Raw genomic sequence first — 24172 nt, 5'->3', positions numbered from 1 at the left:
TAATTTTACATATATTTTTATATCCGCGGAATGCTGTTTATAATACGATGCGATGAATAACTAATATAAAATTTTAATTACACCTATGAAACATGAATTATTTTCTAATGACAACTTTAATGATGATTGCATGAATGAAACTGTTATCAAATAAATTGAATTGATCATATGATGTTTACATCATATTCGTCATCATAGAAAATTGTTTTTGATGCCCTACTTTAAACATCTTTAGTAGCGCAGCTACTCTATAGTTAGTGCATGTCCGTATGTCTATCTGTAAAGTTTAGCAGTATTTTACTATGATGAAAAAAGTATGTATATGGACCTTAGATTTCATGGATTATATATATTCTATTTCACTTTTGCTTACAACTTTCTGTTATTTCTAAAAAAGATTATCAGCTTATAAAGCTTTTTTACTTCAAACATATTTGTATTCATTAGAATTTTAAAAAATTCTTTCTTTTAATAATTTTTTATTTCAGATATTGAAGAGTTTGTGACCTGGAAGCCAAATAAACTCAGGCAAAACATATTTAATTAATTAAAGAATAGCTTTGCATTTTGTATGTCAAACTGTTTTCCGTGGATAGTAAAAAGGCCCGGGCAAATAAAAAATGTATTAATGAATTTTATTCATTTCTCGTGGAAAACTGCAGAGCCATATACCAGATTAAAACCTTTGGGGACGATAAATAAAAACGTAGGCACTAACGTCCTAAGTATTGCTGACAACAAATCCAATTGCACGAATTCTGTTTGGAAGTGCTAACTGTGCATGTTAATAATAAACGCCTGTTTTGAGCCAAGACATTCCTTTCCCTCCCTACTTTTACCATTAATATCGCATATTTAACATAGCAACAGTGGGTACCCTTTTGACGTCTTTAGTTATGGCGCAGTTTGGTCCAACTCCCCCTTACGACGAGAGGAGCCATGAATTCCAAAAATGATATAGAAGTCTGTCGCATTTAGCGGATATAATTAGAATTAAAAAGAAGCTTTGCTTCTTGAAAAGGTCAAGCTAAAATTTTAATCAAAATTTTATGTCAAATTTTTCATTAAATTTTCGAATTTGCTATAAACGTTAATAATATCACGTTCCAGCCATAAATATCTCTAAAATGTGAAGGGATAAAATTAAAACATCATTCAAAATTTTACTGAGATTTTTATTTAGTGAGATTTTGTGTCTTCGCCTCTAGGTTATATTGATCTTTTTGTGAAACCAACAGTTGAAGAGACATGGCTTCTCTGTTATCTAATTTGAACAGCTATCATAAAGATATTTTGCTTTAGTTAGCTTCTTAATAACTTTGGTTTGTAATTTTAAAAAATAAATCTTATTTTGTTATTAGTTATTTTACAAAAAAGCTAGCAAAACAAAAATAATTAAATCGTTATGTTTACTTAACATTACCATTCTAAAAATAGATTTCTAAGCATGTTATAACTGCGACAATTTTTATTGCTTAATAGTTATTTCTCGTATCGTATTATAAACGGCTTTCCGCGGATATAGAAATGTACAATTATACGATTAAAACTAGTTTTTTTAGCCCCGAGGTGCCGGAGGCACCGGCTAAAAAAACTGGGTTTAATCTTATGATTGTACATTTCTATATTCGTAGAAAACTGGATATAATACGATGCTAGACATAGTTTTTTCGTATTCATGAGAACCGGTTCCTATCCACCGGATTCGAATGAATACGAGAAAATTACATAAACAATTTGTTACACTTATAATAGAAATTCATCATGTTCCTTCTAGGGCCGGATTCCCCTTTTACAACTTTTACAAACGGGTACGGGGAGAAAGTCACTCAAAAATCAGCCACGTGACATCATTAAAATGAGGGATATGAGAGGAGAAGTTGGAAAGAAAAACCCTAAAAAAGAGATGGATAACCCCTCATTTTTATGACGTCGCGTGGCTGATTTTTGAGTGACTTTCTCCCCCTACGTCCCCAAAGAATTATAAAAAACTTTTCTTATTTGTTGGCTTAACAACTTTGGGGACTGAATTTTGATTGGTTGGTTTATTAAGTTGAATATTTAAAGTTTGAACCACAAATTTTAATCTACAGATGGCGTAATTTTGTATGTCACCATTGGGATGTACATCAATTAATCGGTCATTGTCTTATCCTTTTAGATCCCTGTACATCGCCCATCTGCACGCTTATTGTCTAAAGACCAATGATGAATTCAGTGGTAATGGGGGAAATATTGTGCCACTTTTTTACAAAAAAGAAAATGCCAAATTTTTCCAACCGTGATAATTTATGAATAAGGAGGAGACAAACATTTATTATCATAATTCAAATATTTAAACATTACTATTAGTTTTGGCCTATTTATATTGGGATAAAAAGTTATGTAAACATGTCAGAAACTTATCGTATTATAAACAGCTTCTGCAGATTATAAGACTATGATATACATAATTTTTCAGTTTGGCTGAGAACCGGTTCTAATCGACCGGATATTAATCGGTTTCGAATCGATACTGGAATTGTTTAGCCAATTACTTAAAAAATAGACTTGGACACAATAGCAAATTAATTAGAGGAATAGCCTATTCAGGAAAAGCAATGCGAAGGGGGCATTTTGCAGTTCTGGATTTTTATGGAAACAATTTTTGCGGAAGTGGGGGCACGCCATTTGCGACACATTAAGTAGGCTAAAAAATGTTTGTTTAAATTATTGCATTTTTCAAACGGTAGGAAAATTATTGGTATTTTAGTTAACCAAGAAAGTAGTGTATGTGGGAAGCGCAGCAATAAAAGTTTACTTCATGAAAGTTTTTAAAGAACAGTAAGCAGTAATATAGTAATATTTTCTGTAGAAGATCATTGTTCATTTTCAGCAAATGTTTGTTGAAATACAAATATCTTGACAAAAATCATACACTGTTTAAAGCTGCATAATGTAAAATAAGGAATTCCATAAATTAAAATTATCCAGTAAAAATATAATTGATATGTACAAATCAAAATTCAAAATGAAATTAATAATAGTTTTAAACTAGTCGTGCATTCAATTTAATGATTTAATTTTACTTTTTAAAATATTTGGAAAATGAAATGAATTGTAAATTAGATGTTTTATCGTAAAGCTTACTTAATCATATGCTCTACTAGATTTATTTTCATAGCATAAACGTTGCATCCGCTCGTCGTTGCGTTGAATAGGTTCAAATCTCCCCCCTGGTTGTGGTAAGTCTTAAAGATCCTGAAATAATAATAATTTCACTGTGTCATATTTTATTCTTTGTATTGTGAAAGTCCAGTATTATAATTTCTTATTACCTTACACACATGTAAAACACAAGGATGACAACATCCATGAAAAAGAAGCTCCACGTCAAGACAGTCAGACATTTCTTAATCGTCTTAGGAACCATAATTTTAGAAATTAATTATAAATAGATGGTTAATAAGAGCCTTAGAAATTGTTTTCGGGAAGTAAAAAAACTTTATTTTTAAATGGACATACGGCCATTCTGTAATAATTATCTAAAGAATTGCTTTACTTTCTAAATTGTATCGAAATGCATTTTTTGATACCGTAAGGACAATTCTGACATCCCTATCCATTACCAGCGCACAGTAGGACAAACCGACCCTAATTGTAGAAAAACTTCGCTTTTCCTAAAATTGTTAGGTAATGATAATAAAGAGTCTAATTTACTAGACCTAGAGTGCTAATTTTACCACAAATAATGACACAATTTTTGCTCTACGATTTGATTTATCATTTGGTTTATTCATTTTTCAACTTATATTGCGTATGTGTTAAAAAAATTACGTTTTAGGGTGCCTTATAGTAGCGATACTACTCTTTAAATAATGCTTGTGTCCTTTTTTTGTGTACACATACATAAAATGACTTAATGGATCGATTGAAAAATGTCTTATTCAGTAATTTTATTAAATGTTTTCTTATAATCCTCAATATGTGAATTTTTATACCTTATTCATTTCAAAATAATATCTAAATAAGATATTTATGATGCTCCCTACAAATCGTAAAAGTTGTTGGGAAAGTTGCCCACCAAGATTTATTGTAAAAGCAAATTGGCACGGACAGATATATTTGTGGTCGGTCCACAGAAAATTTAAAATAGAATTTAGCCATAGTCTAGACAAGAAATATAATTGTAATTGTGTAGTTTACATGATATAGATTGTGGTTACTGCAAGGAAAAATATAGGTAGAATAAGATTGACGTATTATCATAAAATTGTCAAAGTCATGTAATACGATTTTGTAACCAAATCATAGAAAAAATATTTAGAATTGTATTAAGGCAGAAAATGATTTAATTTGATGTTAAAATAATTTTTTTGTTGATATATAAGTTGTTGAACCATAGAAACTTACCTAAAGAGGGGAAAGCAAACTTGGGTAGACAAATATATTTTTTGTTATACCATTAAGATTCTTTTAGACTTTTGACATTAAAAAAGTGGTTAATTAGGGATAATAGTTTTCTAAAGTGAAAATATGACATCAGGTTGAGTTCAATGAAAGTCAAATAATTTTGAAAATAATAATGAGATATTCGCTTATCTAATTCATGGTCATGTTTCTATTTACATTTTTCTCTGAATTGGCCAGAGTTTTTGCCATTTGGCTTCTCTCTTCTTACTTGAAAAAGTTTACCTATTTAATGGATACAAAACTTTAAAGAAACTACGTTTTTAGCAACAAAGTTTATCAAAGTATTGCTTGGGGGGTTAGAAATCAAAATCTAGAGTAATTTAGATTTATTTCGTGTTCCTGGATTGGATAAATATATCAGAAATCAAAGAAATACCACTTATCTTTGTCCAAAATTTACACTCTTCAAAATTTGCACCCCTATTGAAATTTTTTATTATTATATATCAAAAAGACTTGTATAACATCATTTAAACCCTTAAAAATATTTTGTTATCTCGCTCTGTATGTAAACTTATACTTATTTTATTCATTTTCTATTCATATTTTGAAATGTTTATGTTGCTAAAATATAATTACATAAAACCATTTTCTACATACGAGTTTTTAACTGTCTTTAGGATAGCTATACCTATTTAACCTATAGTTTGAACTTATGTTACAAGAATAACAAAACCCAAAATAAGAGCGAATATTTAGAACACAATTTTTCTATTATATAAAGTAAATCAGTTTTTATCCGAAGCCTAATATCTTGAAAATTACTGTTCCGTATGGGTTTTACTTTTCAGGGAGGCTTTATAAATGTATTGAGGTGGTTTTAGGCTATTTTATTGACCTCCCTTGCCCTCCCCTAGATGCTAGGGTGAAGAAACTAGTCTTATATATAGTAAATCACATTTCCATTATATCCAGAGTTATTCAGTAGATTCTCATCCTTTAGGGAAATATCCAAAAGACGAAGCTACTTCATCACTGGGAAATGTCAGTCCGTACGTTTTTAGTTTCTAAATTAAAGATGTTTTGAATATTAGGGATGGCGAATCAATACATTTGGATGACGTACGACCAACCAGCTCATTTCTGCGCTCTAAAACCGGTCCATACACAAGAACAACAAGTTCCTACCTACGGCCGAAAGCTGGTGCTTACGGCCGGCCGACAAACTCTTTTCTTCGACAGAAAACCGGTTCTGTGATAGTGCCAAGACCGGAATATAGTGCTCCAACAAGCAGCGGAGTTTTTAACAGGAACAAGTTTGTTCCGACAGAGCGTAGCGCGTTCATAAAACAAGAAACAACATCGTACTACCCTTCATATTATCCATTTGGAGACATCAATTTCAATGAACAGTATCAGGTAAATTTTAATTTCCTTAAAGAAATATTTAGTAAAAAAATTGACGTCCTTGTTAAAGAAATATATAGCCACGTTATATATAAGTTTTAAAAGTAAAAAGGAATCTTCGAAATCTAATCATATGGAGTCTACTAAAGACAAAGTTTGCTAAATACATCGGTAAATGAAGTAAATATTAGCTTTAGCAGAATTTAAAATATTTTACACAATATGCAAAGGGAAACGTGCTTTTTTAAATTTAATTTTTATTTTCATTTTTAGGAAAACAAAAACCGACGACAATATTACTACAACAATTTTGATGATGAAAGTTATGATATTAAAACATATGATAAATCCACAACATCAGTACCTAGCCAGAGAAACAATCAACAAGTAACAAAACTCAGTAATTATGATAAATTAAAAAGCATAACTACCACTACTAATGATGACTATGCTAATGACAAAACAGATTATAATGTTAATGAAGTAGAAAGTGATTTTCCAACCTACTTTCCAACCAGAGTTATTCACAGTACATCAAATCATTTGGATAATAAAGTTGTCACAAATGATAGACATGATAAAAATGAAGTATCAAATAAAAATGTGTTTGCTACACTTAAAGTTGTCGATAACAATTTAGATTTTGATAAGAAAAAGAAGAATCCTGCAATCAAAGGCAAAATCTATGATTTTTTTATTTAAAACTACTGAAAAAAAACTTTTCTTCCAATTGAATCTTATAAAAAATCCTTTCTTGTCTTGTGTATTTAAAAAATGTTAGGGGAGCATCTTTCTTAGGGATGATTTTTCTTGGGAAGGTTGTATAATACTCCCTCCTAATAGTTATAAACCTTTCCTGGAATAGTTAAAAGCTTTAATGTAAAGGAGTACCATATACATTCAGAAGTAAGCGAGGTCTTAAGCTACACATACAAACATCATGTTACTTAAATTAATAAGGATTAGTAATTCATAACAAATAAAGAGTTTTTTAAATAATTGTTTTAAAGAGGGAAAATCTGTAAAAAAAAAATGTCTTTCAGTGACTTAACAGAAGTAACAATTAATGTGTGGTAAAGAAAATTAAAGATGATTAATCATTACATAAGCTTTAAAAATATGTTTTAATAAAAGTACAAAAAGTATAATTGCTTCCAAATGTAGCGACACTTTTTTTATATAAAATTCTACCAAGTTTTATTGTTAAACTTTCCTATTCATTGCGGATTTTAAGGATTTCTATCTAAATGTTTTAAAATGTCCTAACGTGTGATTTATTAACAATCAGAAAGTAAATTTTTTAAATGTCTACAAATAATTATGGTATACTTATTTATTTTTTTCTTTAAAGAACATATTCTGTATTTGAAATAAAAATCATAGAATATTAAATGTAGATTCCAACTGGGTCCAATACAAAGAAATGGAAGCACTTGAAGATATATTTAACAGAATCAAAGTTACAACAAACCAGCTGAATAATTATAAAACTCAGCTGGATATCACACAAAACCTGCCAAAAATCTCCACAACAACAACCACAACCGCGAAGCCAGTATTTTCATATTTCAACAACTTTGGTCTACCTGGAGAGGAGGAAAAATTTGAAATCAATAAAAATTTACTTGATGAAATTTTAACTGAGAATCATGAGAAAGAATTGGCAAGGCGAAATGGATTTTTAGGCTATCCCCCCGTTCAAGTAGGAACCTCTTTTACAGTTTCAAATATAGCTACAAAAACAAATCAAGACTATGAAACCCTTCAAACAACAACTAACACACCAGATATAAAAGAAGAGATCATACAGCCAAGAGTTCCAGTTTTTATTAAAAGATTAAAAGACTCCGTGACAACTACTGTAAAAACAACAACAACTACCAGAACAACTACAACAACAATGCAAACAACAACTGAACAAGTGCCAGATAAAACAACCACATTTTCGTTTGACAATTATGATTTTGACACAACTACTGAAACGCCCCAAGAAATAAGTGCTCTTGTTGAACAATTGAAGTTTAAAGACCAACAAGTGAATGATTATTATCCTTCAAACAATGTCCAAACCTCCCCTACCCCTCCTCATTACCCCACATCAACTCTGATGACATTGATCAACCAATTGACAGGTGATGAGGGTGAGAAAACTGCAGCTGCCTCGGGCAATGGTGATAATTTCAATAGTTTCACACAACAACATTCTTCCAATAGCAACAACAACAGCTCTATATTCCGTTTATGGGAATCTTATGCTCTTCCCCAATTTTCAGCCAAACCTACAACTTCAACAAATGATTTCGCAGATTCTTTTTCTTCAAATTTTCCGGATTTCCAAGAGACAAATGATAATATAAATAATTTAGAAGATTTTTCATGGAACGAAGATAACATTTCACCTCTTGACCCAATACTAAAAGGCAATTGGCTGGAATGGCTAGCAAGCAAGTCAAAACTAAAACAGCCTAAAAGATCAAATTATCATAGTGATGCTTCCTATTACAATGATGTTCAAGAATATAACAACAAAGTTAATGCTCAGCCTACTAAAGCTCCAAATATTTTAGATGATTCAAAATGGGACAGTTCAGGCTTGAGCAAAGATAAATATATTGTTCAAACAAGCTTTATTGTCACAGACAAGCCTCAAATAGATGAGGTTATTAAAGCTTTGATTGAGACTACTCCCTCCCCCCCTCGTGTTTCTCAGTATAAATTTGATGATGATAGAAAACCATTTTTACTATCAGATGAAAATACAAGGGATATTTTGTACTATGATATTATTGAGAATGAAGGTGTTGCTGAATCAAACAGAGTTGAAGTTGTTTTTCATAAATCAGAACCGGATATCACACAAACAACAACTGAAAAATCTACCACAGAAGACTTGATTGAATTTATTGATGACAATGAAGTAATTACTACAACAGAAGCTACCGATGGTGATGCTAATGAAGAAAGTTATCAAGAAGTAGTGAATCAAAACAATAAGTTGGTTGATATTCTCAAATCAACGCTTGAAATGCAAGCTTATCTTCTTGATAAAGTTGTTGCATTTTTTGTTAACTAAATGCAGTGAGGGAACGACGACATTAATTTCAAGCTCATTATTGCAAAACTTCACAAAAAACATTGTTTATCTTTCATGACTACTTGTGAATCTCAAAACTCATCCATAATGCTCAACTTGTTAGTGAATTATAAAACATTTATTTGAACTTGTAAATTGACACTAGAGCTAGAAAGTCAAACATATTTACTCAGACAGTAATAATTTTAATTGTATGGTGTTTTAAAATTCTTTCAAATAAATTGTAAAATAGTTTTGTATATTATAATAATAAAGTATAATTTTAAAAGTTGTATTTCTTATGTTTAGACATGATTTCCTTAGTTATCCATGTTTTTTTAAAAGCGAAGCTTTTCTATAATTAGGGTCGGTCCGTCCGTCCGTCCGTACGTCCGTACGTCCGTAACGGATAGCTTTTCCCGTTAATTTAGGCATGTTAGAATTGCCCTATCGATTTCAAATTTTGCATGGAGATTCCTTTAGTAGTTTAGAAAGCGTAGCAACTCTATAATCATTACCAAAATGTCCGTACGTCCATTTTAAACATGTTGATTTTTTACTTTTTTAACAACAAATTTTTATGTGATCTAATCATCGGATTGATCTGATTTTTAGTATATTGATTCCTGGGACAACAAAGTATAATGTAATAAGCGAAGCAACTCTATAATCAAGCCCTAAAAATGTAAGTATGTCCATTAAAATTATCCTGTATCATGCAGTTTTACAACAAATTTACTTACAATTTTGCTTTGACTCTTATTAATTTATATTATGATAATTAAGTTCTAACACAATACAAGTGTTAATGTCCGTTTGTCCTACCGTTTCAGTGCTTCGCTTTTATGGATGTTGTCATCCTTGTTGTAACTACAAACGTTACAATGTTAGAAGCAATAGCCTCGCCCTTGCGAGGGAATTCACACAACAAATATAATTATTTTAAGATTTATTTGATTATTCAAATAAAAGACAGAAAAAGATGAATTATCACAACAGAAATAGTTTTTATATATAAGATCCTAGATATATTACAGTGTCATTTAAAAAAAGTTATAGATTTTCTTATTTCTATTATTATGATTTTACAAATGACATCGTAAAAATAATATTTATTTATATTATTTTACCTAATTGGGATGTAAATTTTGATATTTTTAACATTATTTGTCTTATTTGAAGTTTCCAGATAGAATGAAATTTGCTTGATTAGTTATTCAAACGTATGCGATATTAAGTATTTATGCATTTTATAATTTGATAAATGTCACCAAATCTTTTGATATTTAAAATATTTTAGAAGAAATATTAAATTAGCCCAATACGAGTTTTACATAAGGATTACCTCATAATAGTTATGCAAATTAGTTTTCATAGATAATTATGAAACTGACATTTTCTAGATTTTATCCACTATAAAACTAAATTACGAATGAAAATGACAAGGAGGAAATTATGTACAAAAGAAAGTTTACAATAAAAATTTTGGACTTTTTTTCCAGTATGGTTTCCAAACCGGTTAATATTCGCTAGTTAGAACCGGTTCTCACCCATACTGAAAAATCACGTATAGCATCGTATAACAAACATTTTTTCACTAATATAAAAATAAAAATCATAAAATAAATACCTGTTTTGTTAGCCAGGGCCCTAGGCCCAAAGGGCTAAAAAATTGGTTAAATTTTATCATTTTTAAATAAAGTATCCGCGGAAAGCTGTCTATAATACGCTGCGATAAATAACTATTACAGTATTCTAAGCAAAAGTACATTTTTTACTAAAACTAAAAATTGAAAATTATGAAAAAATATTTCGACAGAAAATAACATTTAATTTTATTTTTAGATACAAAACTGAGCAATTTTATTTTCACTACTCAAAACAATTTGGTAAATGCTATACTACAATTATTAATTTGGATCTACTTTTGCGCTTTGTGAAAAACTTAATTATTATGAAAAATAATTTTTAGGAAATGTATACTAATATTTATTTCGTTGTTCTTATGGTTGAAGGTTTAAGTTTTTTTCGTATTTTATGTAAAATTTTTGATTTAGTGAAATGTTCACTAATATTTATATTTGAAGTAAATTATACGGTATGGCTCATTTAGATTGCCTTTATAAGTTTGTTCAGTCCTTATTGCTCTATGTAGCTCAAAAAGTAAATCAAAAACCTGTTTATCTACCAAATTTTACCATTTTAAAACTATATAATAAGCAAAATCAATGGTGTGGAAATGTATAGAGAACATCTTCTTTATTTTGGGATATTGGCTACAAACCCTTTAAAAATCTTTTTCGTAAAGCAATTATTGAATTTAAATAAGTTTAGAAGGGGCAATAATCATGATAAAAATGTCTTTTCAGAGAGTAAAACTATTTCATACTTGATAAATTTGAAAGGTTACTTTTTTGTAGATACTTTAACAACAAAATCATTAATTTTTTTGAAGAAGTTATTTTTGGTAAAGCTTTACCTATATGATACTTACTTTAAAAAAACTAATAGTTGTACTATTAAATTTGACATAGCTAAGCTGTGTTAAAAAATTGCTAAAAGGATAAGCTATTTCTTGCATTCATTATTAAATAGGGTTTCTAAATTTTCGGACTAAAACAATTTTTTATATATATATAACAATCCTTTGGTAATGCCATTTTTTTTGTCTTTTTTTTACACTTTGGCGCTCATTATATCACTTTAGTTCTAAACATTGTCACTTACATCATTATTTGAACTTGTATTATTGTTATTATTAATATTTAAATCACTACGCAATAGGTCCCTGCTATCAGTTCTGTCAGTTTTTAGAGAATTTTTTCTTGACCTTCCCGTAGGGTTTGACGAGGTTTGATGGCGGGCTGTGGATATTCTAGTGCCTGTTGAGGAGTTGAGACGTGCTACTGTGCTGGGTATAGTGTTTCCTGGTAATCAAGGATTATTTATTTAAAAGTTAGAAATCGATATCCTCTATTATAATGAAATGTTTGGAAAAATTGCATGTATCTTAAGGCATAGGACAAGAATGAACGATAAAGTGATCACAATTTCCATGATAATTAACCAATAAAATTTAATAAAAGTACATAAAGTGTTTTAGCCAAAAAAAGATAACATAGTTATTAAACTTTGGGTAACATTGTATTTAACAGTCCAATTTCCCATTCCATCATGCAAAATTGCCTTTTTACACTTTAGTTTCCGCCTTTTTCAGAAAGCCAAAACCACCTATCTAGTTTTGTAAAAATATCAAATTCCAAATTGAATATGTTTAATTATTGTAACGCTTCAATGGGCATTGTTTATCCTGTTTTTAAATCCATTTCTAGTTTTAATTCTTTCCTATTTGTTGGTAGCTAGTGGTGCTTATTTGTTGAGGACTACTTGTACCCATTACTGCATTTCCTGAAAAAAATCAATACTTTTAAATAGCTATTCTAATCTTTTTTACCAACTAGTTAAATCTGTCTTAAAACATATATAAGTGTATTGTGTACCTAAGTTTATATTATCCTATGCAATTTCAACTTTTTTTGCAGCCTCATGGCTATTGTTAATTCGATTTTATATTATTTTTATGTTATAAGGGAATTATAATGTCTATTCAAACGACCAAACAATCATAGTGTTTTTAGAGATTCCAATTATGGTATTGATTGAATTTTTTTTATAGTGGCTTCTGGCACTGTAAAAATGACGTCATTCTGGCCGGTTATTCAAAATTTATACTGGCTTATAATTGGTCAATGAAAATGTATACTGACTTGAAATTGGTAATTTATTCTGTTTCTTGGCCTATCATTGACGTCATTTTTTACAGGCACTATAAAGAGCTTTCATTGATGTAAATACCTGAGTTTCTGGATGTAACAGAGAGTAACCCCTGCCTGCTGCTACTAAAGGATGTTGCCGGACTTGGGGCTGTGCTACTCAATAATGTAGCTGGACTTGGGGCCGTACTTCTCAACATGCTGCCAGATGTCATCATTGTTGACGGCGTAGTTGAGCTTGAATAGGCGCCTGAGGTTTTTAGGTTGTTTTAATAGTCTTATCTTTTAAAAAGGCTCGCTATTTGTACTGTTGGGAGATTGTTTAATTCTACCCACAATATTCCCTATTCAATATTGGTTACATTATATATCAACTCAAAAGATTTCATAGCTGACACAGGAAAAAGCTTAATCAGTGCATTTACAAAAAAAAATATAGAATCTTTTTAAATGTTTTTTTTAAATACTCCTAAAAAATTAATAAATTTCAATAAAATGCACTTAGTTTAATAATATACCCCTTTCTTTTTACTAGAAAATTAATTAAGTTTCTATTGAAAGTACCTCCAACATTTCTATAGAAAATATTTCTGGTGTGCTTTCACTTCCGTACATGCTCAATTACATCATTAAAAAAGCACAAATTTTACATTTCCTTAGACATACTTTCGTTATTAATATTACCCTCTTAATTATTATTATCGTGTTTACTTGCGAGCATTTAACACTGTACGTAAGTGAAAGCACACCAGAATTTTAATCGAATTTTTTTGGACGTTATATACATTCTTTTCAAACATATACATAAGGAAATTCAAATAAGATTTTATAAGCGATTTCTTTCAATAAAAGTGTGAAAATTAATATTAAGAAATGTAAAATTAGAAACAGAGTTGGTAAAATGGCATCTGCTGCTGATATGTCAGGCATGTGACATAAACTGTGAGACTAGTGGGAATAGCTATGTCCATAAATATACGATAAATATTAAGGACTTCAAGAGGAAGGTCGAGTCCTCAAATATATCAACTACAGCAAGCGTTCAAGACATTATGAGATTACACTTTGGCTTTTGAATATGACAACCCGAAGCATGTTAAGGTAATGTCTTAAAAGTATCAGGATGTCCATAAGTGTATCTGTATGTCTGTTTGTACTGAAGGATATCGGTAACAAATCAACCGATATATTTCTCCTTTTCAATGTAGTGTCTCATAGGTCCTGCGAGGGTTTATAACTAATTAGAGATAGGGTACTTTTTATTTTAACTAAAACTGAAATTGCAGTTGAATTCTCCTCTCCCCTTCAGCTAAAAGCCTCCATGAGGCCTCTAGGGGCGTATACACTGGTGATGAATATAAGACTATTGTAAAAACATTCCTGAAGGTATACACAGCGAAGTTGTGGGTGAGGTTGTACTTATGGATGGGGAGGTCGAACTTGGACGTAGGGGCGAAGCTGCTGTAAATAGTGACGGGATATACCGGGAACCTAAACAAATAATTAGAGATACAACTAATAAAATCGAAAAATGACAATCTGACAATGAAAGAACAACAAAGTATTATACATTAAATGTTATGAAATATCAGTAAGTATTGTCAAAAAAATGAAAATATTTTAGGTCAGGTCATGTTAGGTATAGTATACTCTGCTCCCCCATATTTTTAAAAGCGAAGCATAATTAGGGTCGGTCCGTCCGTACGTCCGTCCGTCACATAGAGATAGCTCTTTTCATTAATTTAGGCATGTTAGAATTGTTCTATCGATTTCAAGCTTTGCATGGTGATTCCTAAAGTAGTTAGGTACGATTTAGAAAGCGTAGCAACTCTATAAGCATTACCAGAATGTCCGTACGTCCATTTTTAACCTATTGATTTTTTTACTTTTTTAACAACAAATTTTTATGTGATCTAATCATCCGATTGATCTGATTTTTAGTGTATTGATTCCTGGGACAACAAAGTATAATGATATAAGCGAAGCAACTCTATTATCAAGTCCTAAAAATGTAAGTATGTCCATAAACATTATCCTGTATAAAGCAGTTTTTCAACAAATTTACTTACAATTTTGCTTCGACTCTTATACATTTATATTCTGATTATTCAGTTCTTATACTATACAAGTGTTAATGTCCATTTGTCCTACCGTTTCAGTGCTTCGCTTTTATGGATCTTGTCATCCTTGTTTTAGCTATAAAGAGTAGGGATATCTGTGTTCGCTAGGCACTTTAAGGTGAATCACCGATGTTTTTTAGAATATATTTGGTCTTATTATATGAATAATCTTATCTTTACCTTTAGCAAAAACTTCAGGATCAAATTCTTCAGAAGGATTACTAATACCTAAAACAAAAATCAAAATTAGGTTTTCAACTTATACATTCTTTGTAGAGGCGAAACAACTAAAGTAAGACGATATTTGTCTAAGTATTTATGGATGTGGTCTTCCTTGTTTTAAATATGGGTGTCGAAGATTTTGAATAGATTATAACTTACAAAAATTCTCAAACTTAGGTTGTTTAAATTACACCCTATATCGATAAAAAAAGTTTTTTGTTGATATGATAACAGCACAAAAATTGGGAAAACTAACATCTTTTACTTTTTATTTATTACAGTTTGCTGTGGAATTTTTAGGATACGATTTTCCTTGGTTTTTGGTATATATAATCTCAAATAATCTGTATATGTAATTTCCTTTACCTATCTATGGCTGTAATTCATTTTGTCTGTGTGTGTGTGTGTGTGTGTGTGTGTAGGTGTTTGTGTGTGTCTGTGTGTGTATGTAGATCTGTGTGTGCATGTCTGTGTAATACCATCGATTCATTACCAGTATCATTACACAGAAAATCTTATTTCCTTTTTTTTGTTTCAGAGACTATTTCTGAGAATATCAAATTGGAAATTATTCTTATTATCTTAATAGTATATATATTACAAGGATAGCTATTTTATCAACAATTTAAATCTAGATGGGGATGGGAGTCATTTTGTTTATCATGATTGTAGGGTATATATTAATTTATCTTAATTGTCTCATCCCTTAAAATAACTAATTTAAAAAAAGGTATTATAAAGAAACAGAACATAAAGCAAGGAGCATATTAATTGAATCATGTAAAGAAGATAAAATAGCGGGTATCGTCATATTTTCAACGTAGCTTTTCTCGCATTTCTAGCCCCTGCGGGGGCTCTAACTCTGCATGGCAATCATTAACATTTATCAAACCTAACCTAGAATAACCTATCAAAAGCTACTGTGAATACGACGAAACCAATTTATTAATTTACTAGTAAACTAAAATTTTTGTTGAAAATTAATATCCCTTTTCCAAAACTAAAAAAACTGTTTATCTGTTTTATTCCTTTTCTTTAATAAAATAAGCACACTTCTGAACATATTATCCATTGCCCTACTCGTTTTCCCTGCTAATCATTATTCTTTCTTATAAGATAATAAACGGACATATATTCCATCCTAATTTCTAAAAGTGTTCTCAAATATTGGAACATTTTTACACACCCAAGTACTAATTAATACAAAAAATACAAAATTTGGAAAGCAGAAATTAAATGATTCTTACTTTACTGTTATTCATTTAGGAAGGGTACTTTAAATTATACTGGTACCCAAAGTTTTATTAATAAATTCTCTCTTTCGTAGGTATATTAACTTTAGTTAACATAGAGAAAAAGTTTAATGATTTTTCATTTACCTATATCTACCGACTTAAAGAAATTGCAAGTTTTTTTTGCTATTTTTAAGCAAAAAATCAGTTTAAATTGTAAAAACATGCATAATAAGAAATAGACTACATTTCTTATAAGAAATTAGGAATATAGGCATTATGAAAGACATTAAAAAGTATTTTTTATGCATTTTAAGTTTATGTTGGATTTATTTTGGCTAAACATCGATTTAAATATAATCAAACTGTTTAAGAAGCATTTTTTAAAGGAGTATCAAAAGTATATCCTGACAAATATCAAAATAAGATCGAATAATAAACCACATCAATTTTTATTCGGATTTTAAATTTGAATTTCTTTTATTCATTGGCTAAATGTTAATGTGTCTTTAAGAAAATTGCCATTTTATTTTTTTTATTCCTTTCTATTCTTGACGTAAAAACAATAAGAGACCACATTTGTATATATAAACATTGATGATAAATAATTGTCAATATTTGTTCTATGTGTATATTTTTATTATTTATACAAAATACCTTTTACTTAAATTGCTTTATTTATATGCGAATATGTATTAAAAGTACATACATATAAAATACTAATGGCCAAGATCATAGAGGCCTCTAGGGGGGATAATATTTTCTTTATTTTTTTTTGGGGGGGGGGGATTTCTCTTGGTAGGGTGGTGGTACCATTCCCTAAAATAGTTATTAAACTTCACTGGACCTATGAGAAGCTACCCTGTTAAGGAGAACCATATTGACAGACAGACAAACATCCTGTTACTTTATTATAAGGATTGTTTACCTTTTGGATGGCAGATTAACATTGGTTCATTCAAATTCTTCTTGGATAATATTGAGTCATCAGGACTGAACAAAGAAAAAAATATCATAATGTAAATTGTATATTTCTAGTAAGTGCTACAACCAATCAAAATTTAATAAAAGTCTTTAAATCTGTGGAGCTCACGAATAAGAAAACGCTATTATAAAACTTTGGGAACTAGTGAAATAAACAGTTCAATGTCCCCTACCTGGCTTATGTAGTTGGTTTCATAGACTGTTGTCTAAACTGTACTACAAGTCCTTTTTTGATATTTTAAGTAAAAATATTTGTTACTAAAACTTTTAATTAATATTATATTTTATGAATTTGATGTAAAATATTTGATTTATAACCACTATATAGTATTATTATAACTAATTATATTTGCCGAGTAGGTTTTTACAGGCCTGGTAAGCCAATAAGGTGGTGAAATTAATAGCCTTCCATAGATTACAAAATTTCTAATATACAGTGTGCTTTTATATTTTTTTTTTTAATATTTGTAAAAGAAATGATAGAAAATTATAAATATATAAATATTTTATAATTTATGGCCGAATTAAATTTTAGACAAATTTTTAAAAAAATAACTGAAAACTTAAAATTAAAATTTTCGTAGAAATTTCACAGAAGCTCTTTATATTGCCTAAAGAAAGGGGATAAATCAAATAACTTTTCGTCAAAGTATCCTGAATGAAGTCATACTAGAGTAATTGATTATTAAGAGCTTCATATACATTTATTATAGCTTGATAAATAGGACGATTTCACTGGCTCACCCTGTATTTGTACAACGAAAAAAGAATTTCATACCCATATATCATAGAAAAACAAACCAAGAAATATTTATTACAATTAAACAAAATTAGTCAAATGAAATATAATTGCATTTTTAATATTAAAAACCTAAATCCACCATCCATTTTAATAAATAGTTTTAAAATGCAAAACCTAACAACAATATCTATCTGGCTATATATCCATTCTGTATGTCTGTATGTTTCGTTATTTTTTTTAAACACCAAAGAATATAATAGAATAGTTTTGCTCATAATAACAAGAGTCTTTACCTTTTATCAATATGTTCATTATTGAATAAGAAACTAGCGCTCTGTTCCTCCTCCCCCCACTCCCATCTTCTCTCCCCCCTGCTCCCTGTCCACGCCCTGTCCCCCCAGCCTGGCCTGTTGGTGACAGCCCCGCTAGGATGACCGCCTGTGCCTAGCTCCACACCTTCGATTTCCTCCAGAAGTCTGGAGATTGTTGTTACACTTGTATCCTAAAATTAAAAATTGTTTTATAAAAAAAATACATATTTTCATATTTCTTCATTTGAAAAAGATTGATTATTAAAATATATTTTTATTTTGTGTTTGGCTCGACGACAGTGACGCAAAAGCCAACAGGCAACCATTAAACTAATTGTTTTCTTTATACTTACATTATCCTTGCGAGAATAATGTTTAGTCGGGGGCTCCAGGTCCATAATAAGATGATCACCCCCAGCCCTGGGAGTGGTATCTCCATGGTCCCCTCCCCGCATAAGTAGAGGAGTGGTGTCCTGGCCACCTTTCAGTGACAGCAAGGGCGTAGCACTGTCGTTTGTTCTGGGGGAGCTTCCACTTACACTTGCATCTAAATAAAACAATATTTTTACACAAAAAATCCAGGAATTTTTTCTTCACATTCATTACTTGTCAAAAAGTAATGCAAAAATAATTAAAGCAACGAAAAAATAATATTTCATTTACATATACAAACATATGAGCATAATTAGAATTATTTTAAACAGGTATGTTTTGAAATATTTAGTGATTTTCAACTATACATATTAATAAAATATATTCTTTAGCAACATAATACTTTAGTGCTATTACTTATGGACAAGATCATCTTGTTAAGAAACAAGTTAATTGAAAATGATTGTTAATAATCTTGTAATATTTAATTGTTATTAAATCTTACTTCTACTTCTGGATGTTAACTCTGTATCAAGGTATAGCGGCGACATCGCGCCGGTTGAGGCGGGGACTGGCGATGTATAGGTTGCGGCGGTATCTGGCCGACTACTGGATGCTATTGCTGACTGGTTAATTGTCTCATTCTAAATATTTGCAAAAATTTCAAATCTCTAATTTGTTAGTTAGTTGATTTGCCCTTATCTTTTTTTTTTTTTGGGTGGGGGGGGTAGACTGAAACCATCTTAAGACATTATAGAGCTTCCCTGAAAGTACAACAAATTTATTTTAGCATTTTCCGAGATCATTAGCTTCAGCCATAGAACTTTACTTTGTCTTTGTTCTCGTCAATTTCATACAGCTTGACTTTATCATAGCGTTTGACAATTAATGTAAAATTTAAGAGTCAAATATGAACACAGTAATAGTGTCTGACTGATTTTGACGTAACAAAAAAAATTAGCCAATGAGAGGCCATTATGGTAAAATTTATAGTGGCCTCTCATTGGCTATTTTTTTTTGTTACGTCATAATCAGTCAGACACTTTTACTGTGTTCGTAAAATATTCAACGTTTTTATTACACGTTTTGGTATAAAAAAATTTCTATTTAATTAAACTATTCTGGCTTTAAAAAAAAAAGTTTCTTCTAAAATTGAATGAGTTAAATATTGAATAATAAATCAGGAAATTATGATTTCTAGCTTGTTGTTTCTGCGCTACATTCACATTACATATAAATACAAATTTAGGATCAAATAAAAAATTGATATGTTTTACCTTTAAAGAAGATTGTATGCTTTCATCTTCATGTTTCTTTTTATAGTCTAAAATAAAATTTTAGTTAGAATAATTATTCATCGCATCGTATTAAAGACAGCTTTCCGCGGATATTAAAACCAGTTTTGTTAGCCCAAGGGGCCGAAAGACATTTCTTTCAAAACTGGTATTTGTTTTATGTTTTATTTTAATGTTCGTGGAAAATTGTATGTAATACAATGCTAAACATATATTTTCAGTATAGCTGAGAACCGGTTCAAATCCAGAGAATATTAATCGGTATTGAGGCTATACTAGAAAAAATATTCTATATTTAATTTTTGAAAGGTAACAAGGATGACAACATCCATAAAAGCAAAATTTCAGAGATTATAAAGATGCTTGGCTTCAAACATTGTGCCCAATAGTACTAGAAATCACAATTTCACAAGTTCCTGTAAATATGATAGTTATATCCTGTAAAAATTTGGTATCACAATATCTAGATTGATAAAATGTTTAAAAATTATGCCTTGGTTTAAAACCTCTCAAAGAACTGCGTATTTCTATATTATTATAAAGTAATCAATAAAAAATAAATTAACTTTTTTCAGGAAATATAATAATTGCCCTATTTTTTAAACCAAATAAATTTTTTTTTTAATAACATTAAAGTTAATTTTTAACAAATATTTTGGATTTTAGTAGCGCTGATACTATATATCTAGGATCTAATTATTAGGCCTATCTAATCGTCTCATAACGTTGGAATTTACACTGCTGTGCTTCTTAAAAGCCCTTTCGCTGTTTTATTTATTTTTAAAGCTTATTTTAAAAATGAAAATTTATGTTTTTTGAATGTAGAAATGATTTCTATATTCCGGACTTATTTCATCTTAAAAATGCAATTAGCCTGCTTTCAAACCAAAACATAATTGCCTTTTTCTTTAATTTTGTAATTTCTATACTTTTTTGTCCTGTATTAAAATTTTTAATTACTTATACAAAAATATAACTTTATTTAAAAATGTAAGGTACATTATTCTTAAATTAGCTGTTTTTATTTTCAAACTTTCTTTTAAGCAAAAACATTAGAGGTCAAAATATAAAAAGTAAATTTTCTCTAATAATTGAACGTAGGATATCAAAACATTTGAGTTTGGTATTTTAGAGGCATAAATGTATATGTATATTGTACTTAATCGTTGATTTAGACATTTTAGAATTGTCCAATCAATTTCAAACTTTGTTCATGGGTTTTTATCACGATAATCTTTAAATTAAAAAACGTAACAAGATTATAATCATTGTTAAAAGGTATGAAAGGCCAATTTAAACATTAACTTGATATTTAAAATGAACAAGTACCAGTAATGTTATCAACGTAACATCTCCTTAATTAATTTACAAAAAGAATTTTTGTTCAGACTTGCGTAAAGCTTCACTGTTTTGAAAAATTCTTCTTGATTTTATGCTTGTCTTTTTATGCTTTGAATTCCAAGGACAAAGTTTCACATTTGTAAAGTAGGTCATTATTGATTTCTATTTCTACATATCAACCTATTAAGTATGTATCAACTTATTTAGTATGTATGTATGTAAAGCGCTTAAATGTAATATTGTTCACGAATATTTTTATATTTTGTCAAGGTCTTTCTTTTTTTTTTCATATAAGGGAGGATTTTTTTTTGATTGAACTGATATGAATATTTAAACTCCTTATTGTTTTTTTAAAAATACTTATTTTTCTTGATAAAACTACTAGTCCTATCAAATGAATACATACGGTGGTTGCAAAAGTCTCAGAAATTGCAAAAAAAACCAGCTTTTTATCCATTGTTATCATAATTGTCTCTCTCATTTCACATTGGATATATACTTAAAAAAAATTCTGAACGGTAAAGCGTTCTCGTCTGATTTCAAAAGATTCTTGATGTTTTAAAATTTACAGTTTGCTGTTATTTTTTTCTTTGAAAGCAGAGCTTCTTGTAAACATAGTCGTGCTTGTTATCTTTACATACTTTTCAAATATTTGTTGACCTGTTTTCTTTCAATATTTTTGACACACTTTATCTCATAAATGTCATTTTTCAGGATTATATATCCTAACACATTTTTATCATTATTCTGTTTTTTTTGGTGTCAAATTTATTTTCACAATAACAACCTGTAAACTTTGGCCATAGACTCAAGAGGGTTAACACTTTCCCCAAAATTTGATTTTAATAATTCTTTATCATTAGGGAGTGTTAATTGGGCAACGCACCTTAAGGGGCGGTTCTTATTTTTCACAGTAGCTTTTCTCCTATTTCTAGCCTTTGCGGGGGGCTCTAACCCTGCGGGACCAATTGCCTAACCCTTCGGGGTAATCACCTAACCCAATATAACCTAACCTTACCTAAAATAACCTACAATACGCCATTTTAAAAATACGACGAATCGACGAATGGGACTATCCCCGTTAATTGTTCTAACCCCCAAGAAAATACCCCTATCTGATCGATTATTTGAGCTCTTTTTTTTAAATGCTAATGATGATTTTGTGTTTGATTCACGTACACATACGACAAACTAACTTCCACAGTAGATTCGCAACTATTAATAAAAAAATCTTACCAAGATCTAAATTTGAAGGAACAATGATATCTGTAAAGCTGTCAGTAACATAGTTCCCACCACCCGACATCTTTCCGGCTCCGGCCATAGCCGACTCAGTAAAACTATCCCTGTAAAAAAATCCTTTGTTTTATTTTAAGAAAACTAAAATAATTTTTTAATGGAGGGATGGGAAATTGGAAGCAAAATTTCATTGGTACCCAAAGCTTTATAACTACGTTATCTTATTTTGCTCAAAAACTTTGGATACTATTAACATTTTGATTGGTTAATTTTGAACCAACAATTTTAATCTGCAGAAGGAGTATCTTTTTCTTCGTCATTGGGTGTTTATATCAATTAAACGTCCATTGTCTTATCCCTTAAGATTCCTGGTATTTTTCAAATAAAGAAAAGTGTTTTAATTGTAAAGATCTTATATTGAATGATTTCAGGAAAAAATAGGGAAAACATAGTAGGGGCATTTGAGTAAAACAATAGAGGCCAGAGGGGAAAGGGGTTAAATGTATGTATGTCCCCTTCCCTAGGACCCTGGGCCGACTTTCAATTGGGACCTTGAATATCAAACAATAGCGTCGGGAATATTAACACAGCCAAGTCGCTACATATGATCAGAAAACAATTTGCAACAACAGAGGGATTAAGGTAGTTGTCTGGTTATACATCTATATTTATAGTGTCTTTATAATTCTTAGGCGTTATCCTCTTAGAAATTTTTTTTTCAATGATGAAAATTTGAGTACCCGCCCCCCCCCCTCCCCCCGACAACGACGAAAAACTATTTTAGGTTAGGTTAGGTTTCAGGCTAGGGAGCCGAGCGCTGCGGATAAGCAGGCAAGGGGGCCGAGCGCTGCGGCTAGGCAGGCAAGGGGGCCGAGCGCTGCGGCTAGGCAGGCAAGGGGGCCGAGCGCTGCGGCTAGGCAGGCTAGGGAGCCAAGCCCTCCGGCTAGAGTTATAGTTCGCTGTCGGGGGGGGGGGGGGGGGGGGGGAGTACTCAAATTTTCAAAATCGAAAAAAAAATTTCTAAGAGGATAATACCAATTCTTATATAGATGCCAATTTTGTCTATGGAAATAAGTTAAGGATATTTTTCCTGGTAAATGGTACCGCACAGCCTTGCATTCTTCCAGTCTCCATCTAACAATTTTTATTATTATCAATACTGTTAATTTAATATTATTTTGGTTTGGTGGATTTAAGCCTTAGTATGTAATACTATGTTCTATATTATAACAAGGATGACAACATCCATAAAAGCGAAGCACTGAAACGGTAGGACAAACGGACATTAACACTTGTATAGTATCTGAACTGAAAAATCGGAACATAAATGTATAAATGTCGAATCAAAATTGTAGGTAAATTTGTTGAAAAACTGCTTAAAAACAGGATAATGTTTATGGACATACTTACATTTTTGGACTTGATTATAGAGTTGCTTCGCTTATAATATTGTTCTTTGTTGTCCCAGGAATCAATAAACCAAAAATCAGATCAAACGGATAATTAAAACACTTGAAAATTTGTTGTTAAAAAAGTAGAAAAATCAACATGTTTAAAATGGACGTACGGACATTCTGGTAATGATTATAGAGTTGCTACGCTTTCTAAATCGTACCCAACTACTACAGGAATCATCATGCAAAGTTTGAAATCGATAGGACAATTCTAA

General features: G+C 30.3%; 2 protein-coding genes across 2 annotated transcripts in view; one reads left to right on the top strand and one right to left on the bottom strand.

The window, feature by feature from the left end:
* Nucleotides 1–8872, top strand: part of LOC145324497 (uncharacterized) — a 40643-nt gene extending 31771 nt beyond the window's left edge. The window contains exons 6-9 of the mRNA XM_080167082.1: nucleotides 489–528; nucleotides 5487–5811; nucleotides 6073–6475; nucleotides 7197–8872. Of these exons, the coding sequence (XP_080023208.1) occupies nucleotides 489–528; nucleotides 5487–5811; nucleotides 6073–6475; nucleotides 7197–8872 (2444 nt within the window). The remainder of the gene's footprint in view (nucleotides 1–488; nucleotides 529–5486; nucleotides 5812–6072; nucleotides 6476–7196) is intronic.
* A 936-nt stretch (nucleotides 8873–9808) lies between these two features.
* LOC145325271 (uncharacterized) overlaps nucleotides 9809–24172 on the bottom strand; it is a 43889-nt gene continuing 29525 nt past the window's right edge. Inside the window, exons 15-26 of the mRNA XM_080168215.1 lie at nucleotides 23597–23639; nucleotides 22501–22613; nucleotides 19906–19952; nucleotides 19134–19272; nucleotides 18610–18803; nucleotides 18239–18447; nucleotides 17148–17212; nucleotides 14946–14993; nucleotides 14030–14136; nucleotides 12728–12899; nucleotides 12220–12280; nucleotides 9809–11801 (exon numbers count right to left, since the gene is read on the bottom strand). Of these exons, the coding sequence (XP_080024341.1) occupies nucleotides 11582–11801; nucleotides 12220–12280; nucleotides 12728–12899; nucleotides 14030–14136; nucleotides 14946–14993; nucleotides 17148–17212; nucleotides 18239–18447; nucleotides 18610–18803; nucleotides 19134–19272; nucleotides 19906–19952; nucleotides 22501–22613; nucleotides 23597–23639 (1418 nt within the window). The 3' untranslated portion in view covers nucleotides 9809–11581. The remainder of the gene's footprint in view (nucleotides 11802–12219; nucleotides 12281–12727; nucleotides 12900–14029; nucleotides 14137–14945; nucleotides 14994–17147; nucleotides 17213–18238; nucleotides 18448–18609; nucleotides 18804–19133; nucleotides 19273–19905; nucleotides 19953–22500; nucleotides 22614–23596; nucleotides 23640–24172) is intronic.

Source organism: Acartia tonsa, chromosome 7 (assembly GCF_053477335.1).
Source record: "Acartia tonsa isolate MP-2025a chromosome 7, ASM5347733v1, whole genome shotgun sequence".
Classification (NCBI taxonomy): Eukaryota; Metazoa; Arthropoda; class Copepoda; order Calanoida; family Acartiidae; genus Acartia; species Acartia tonsa.
This window is presented reverse-complemented; position numbering and strand designations above follow the sequence as displayed.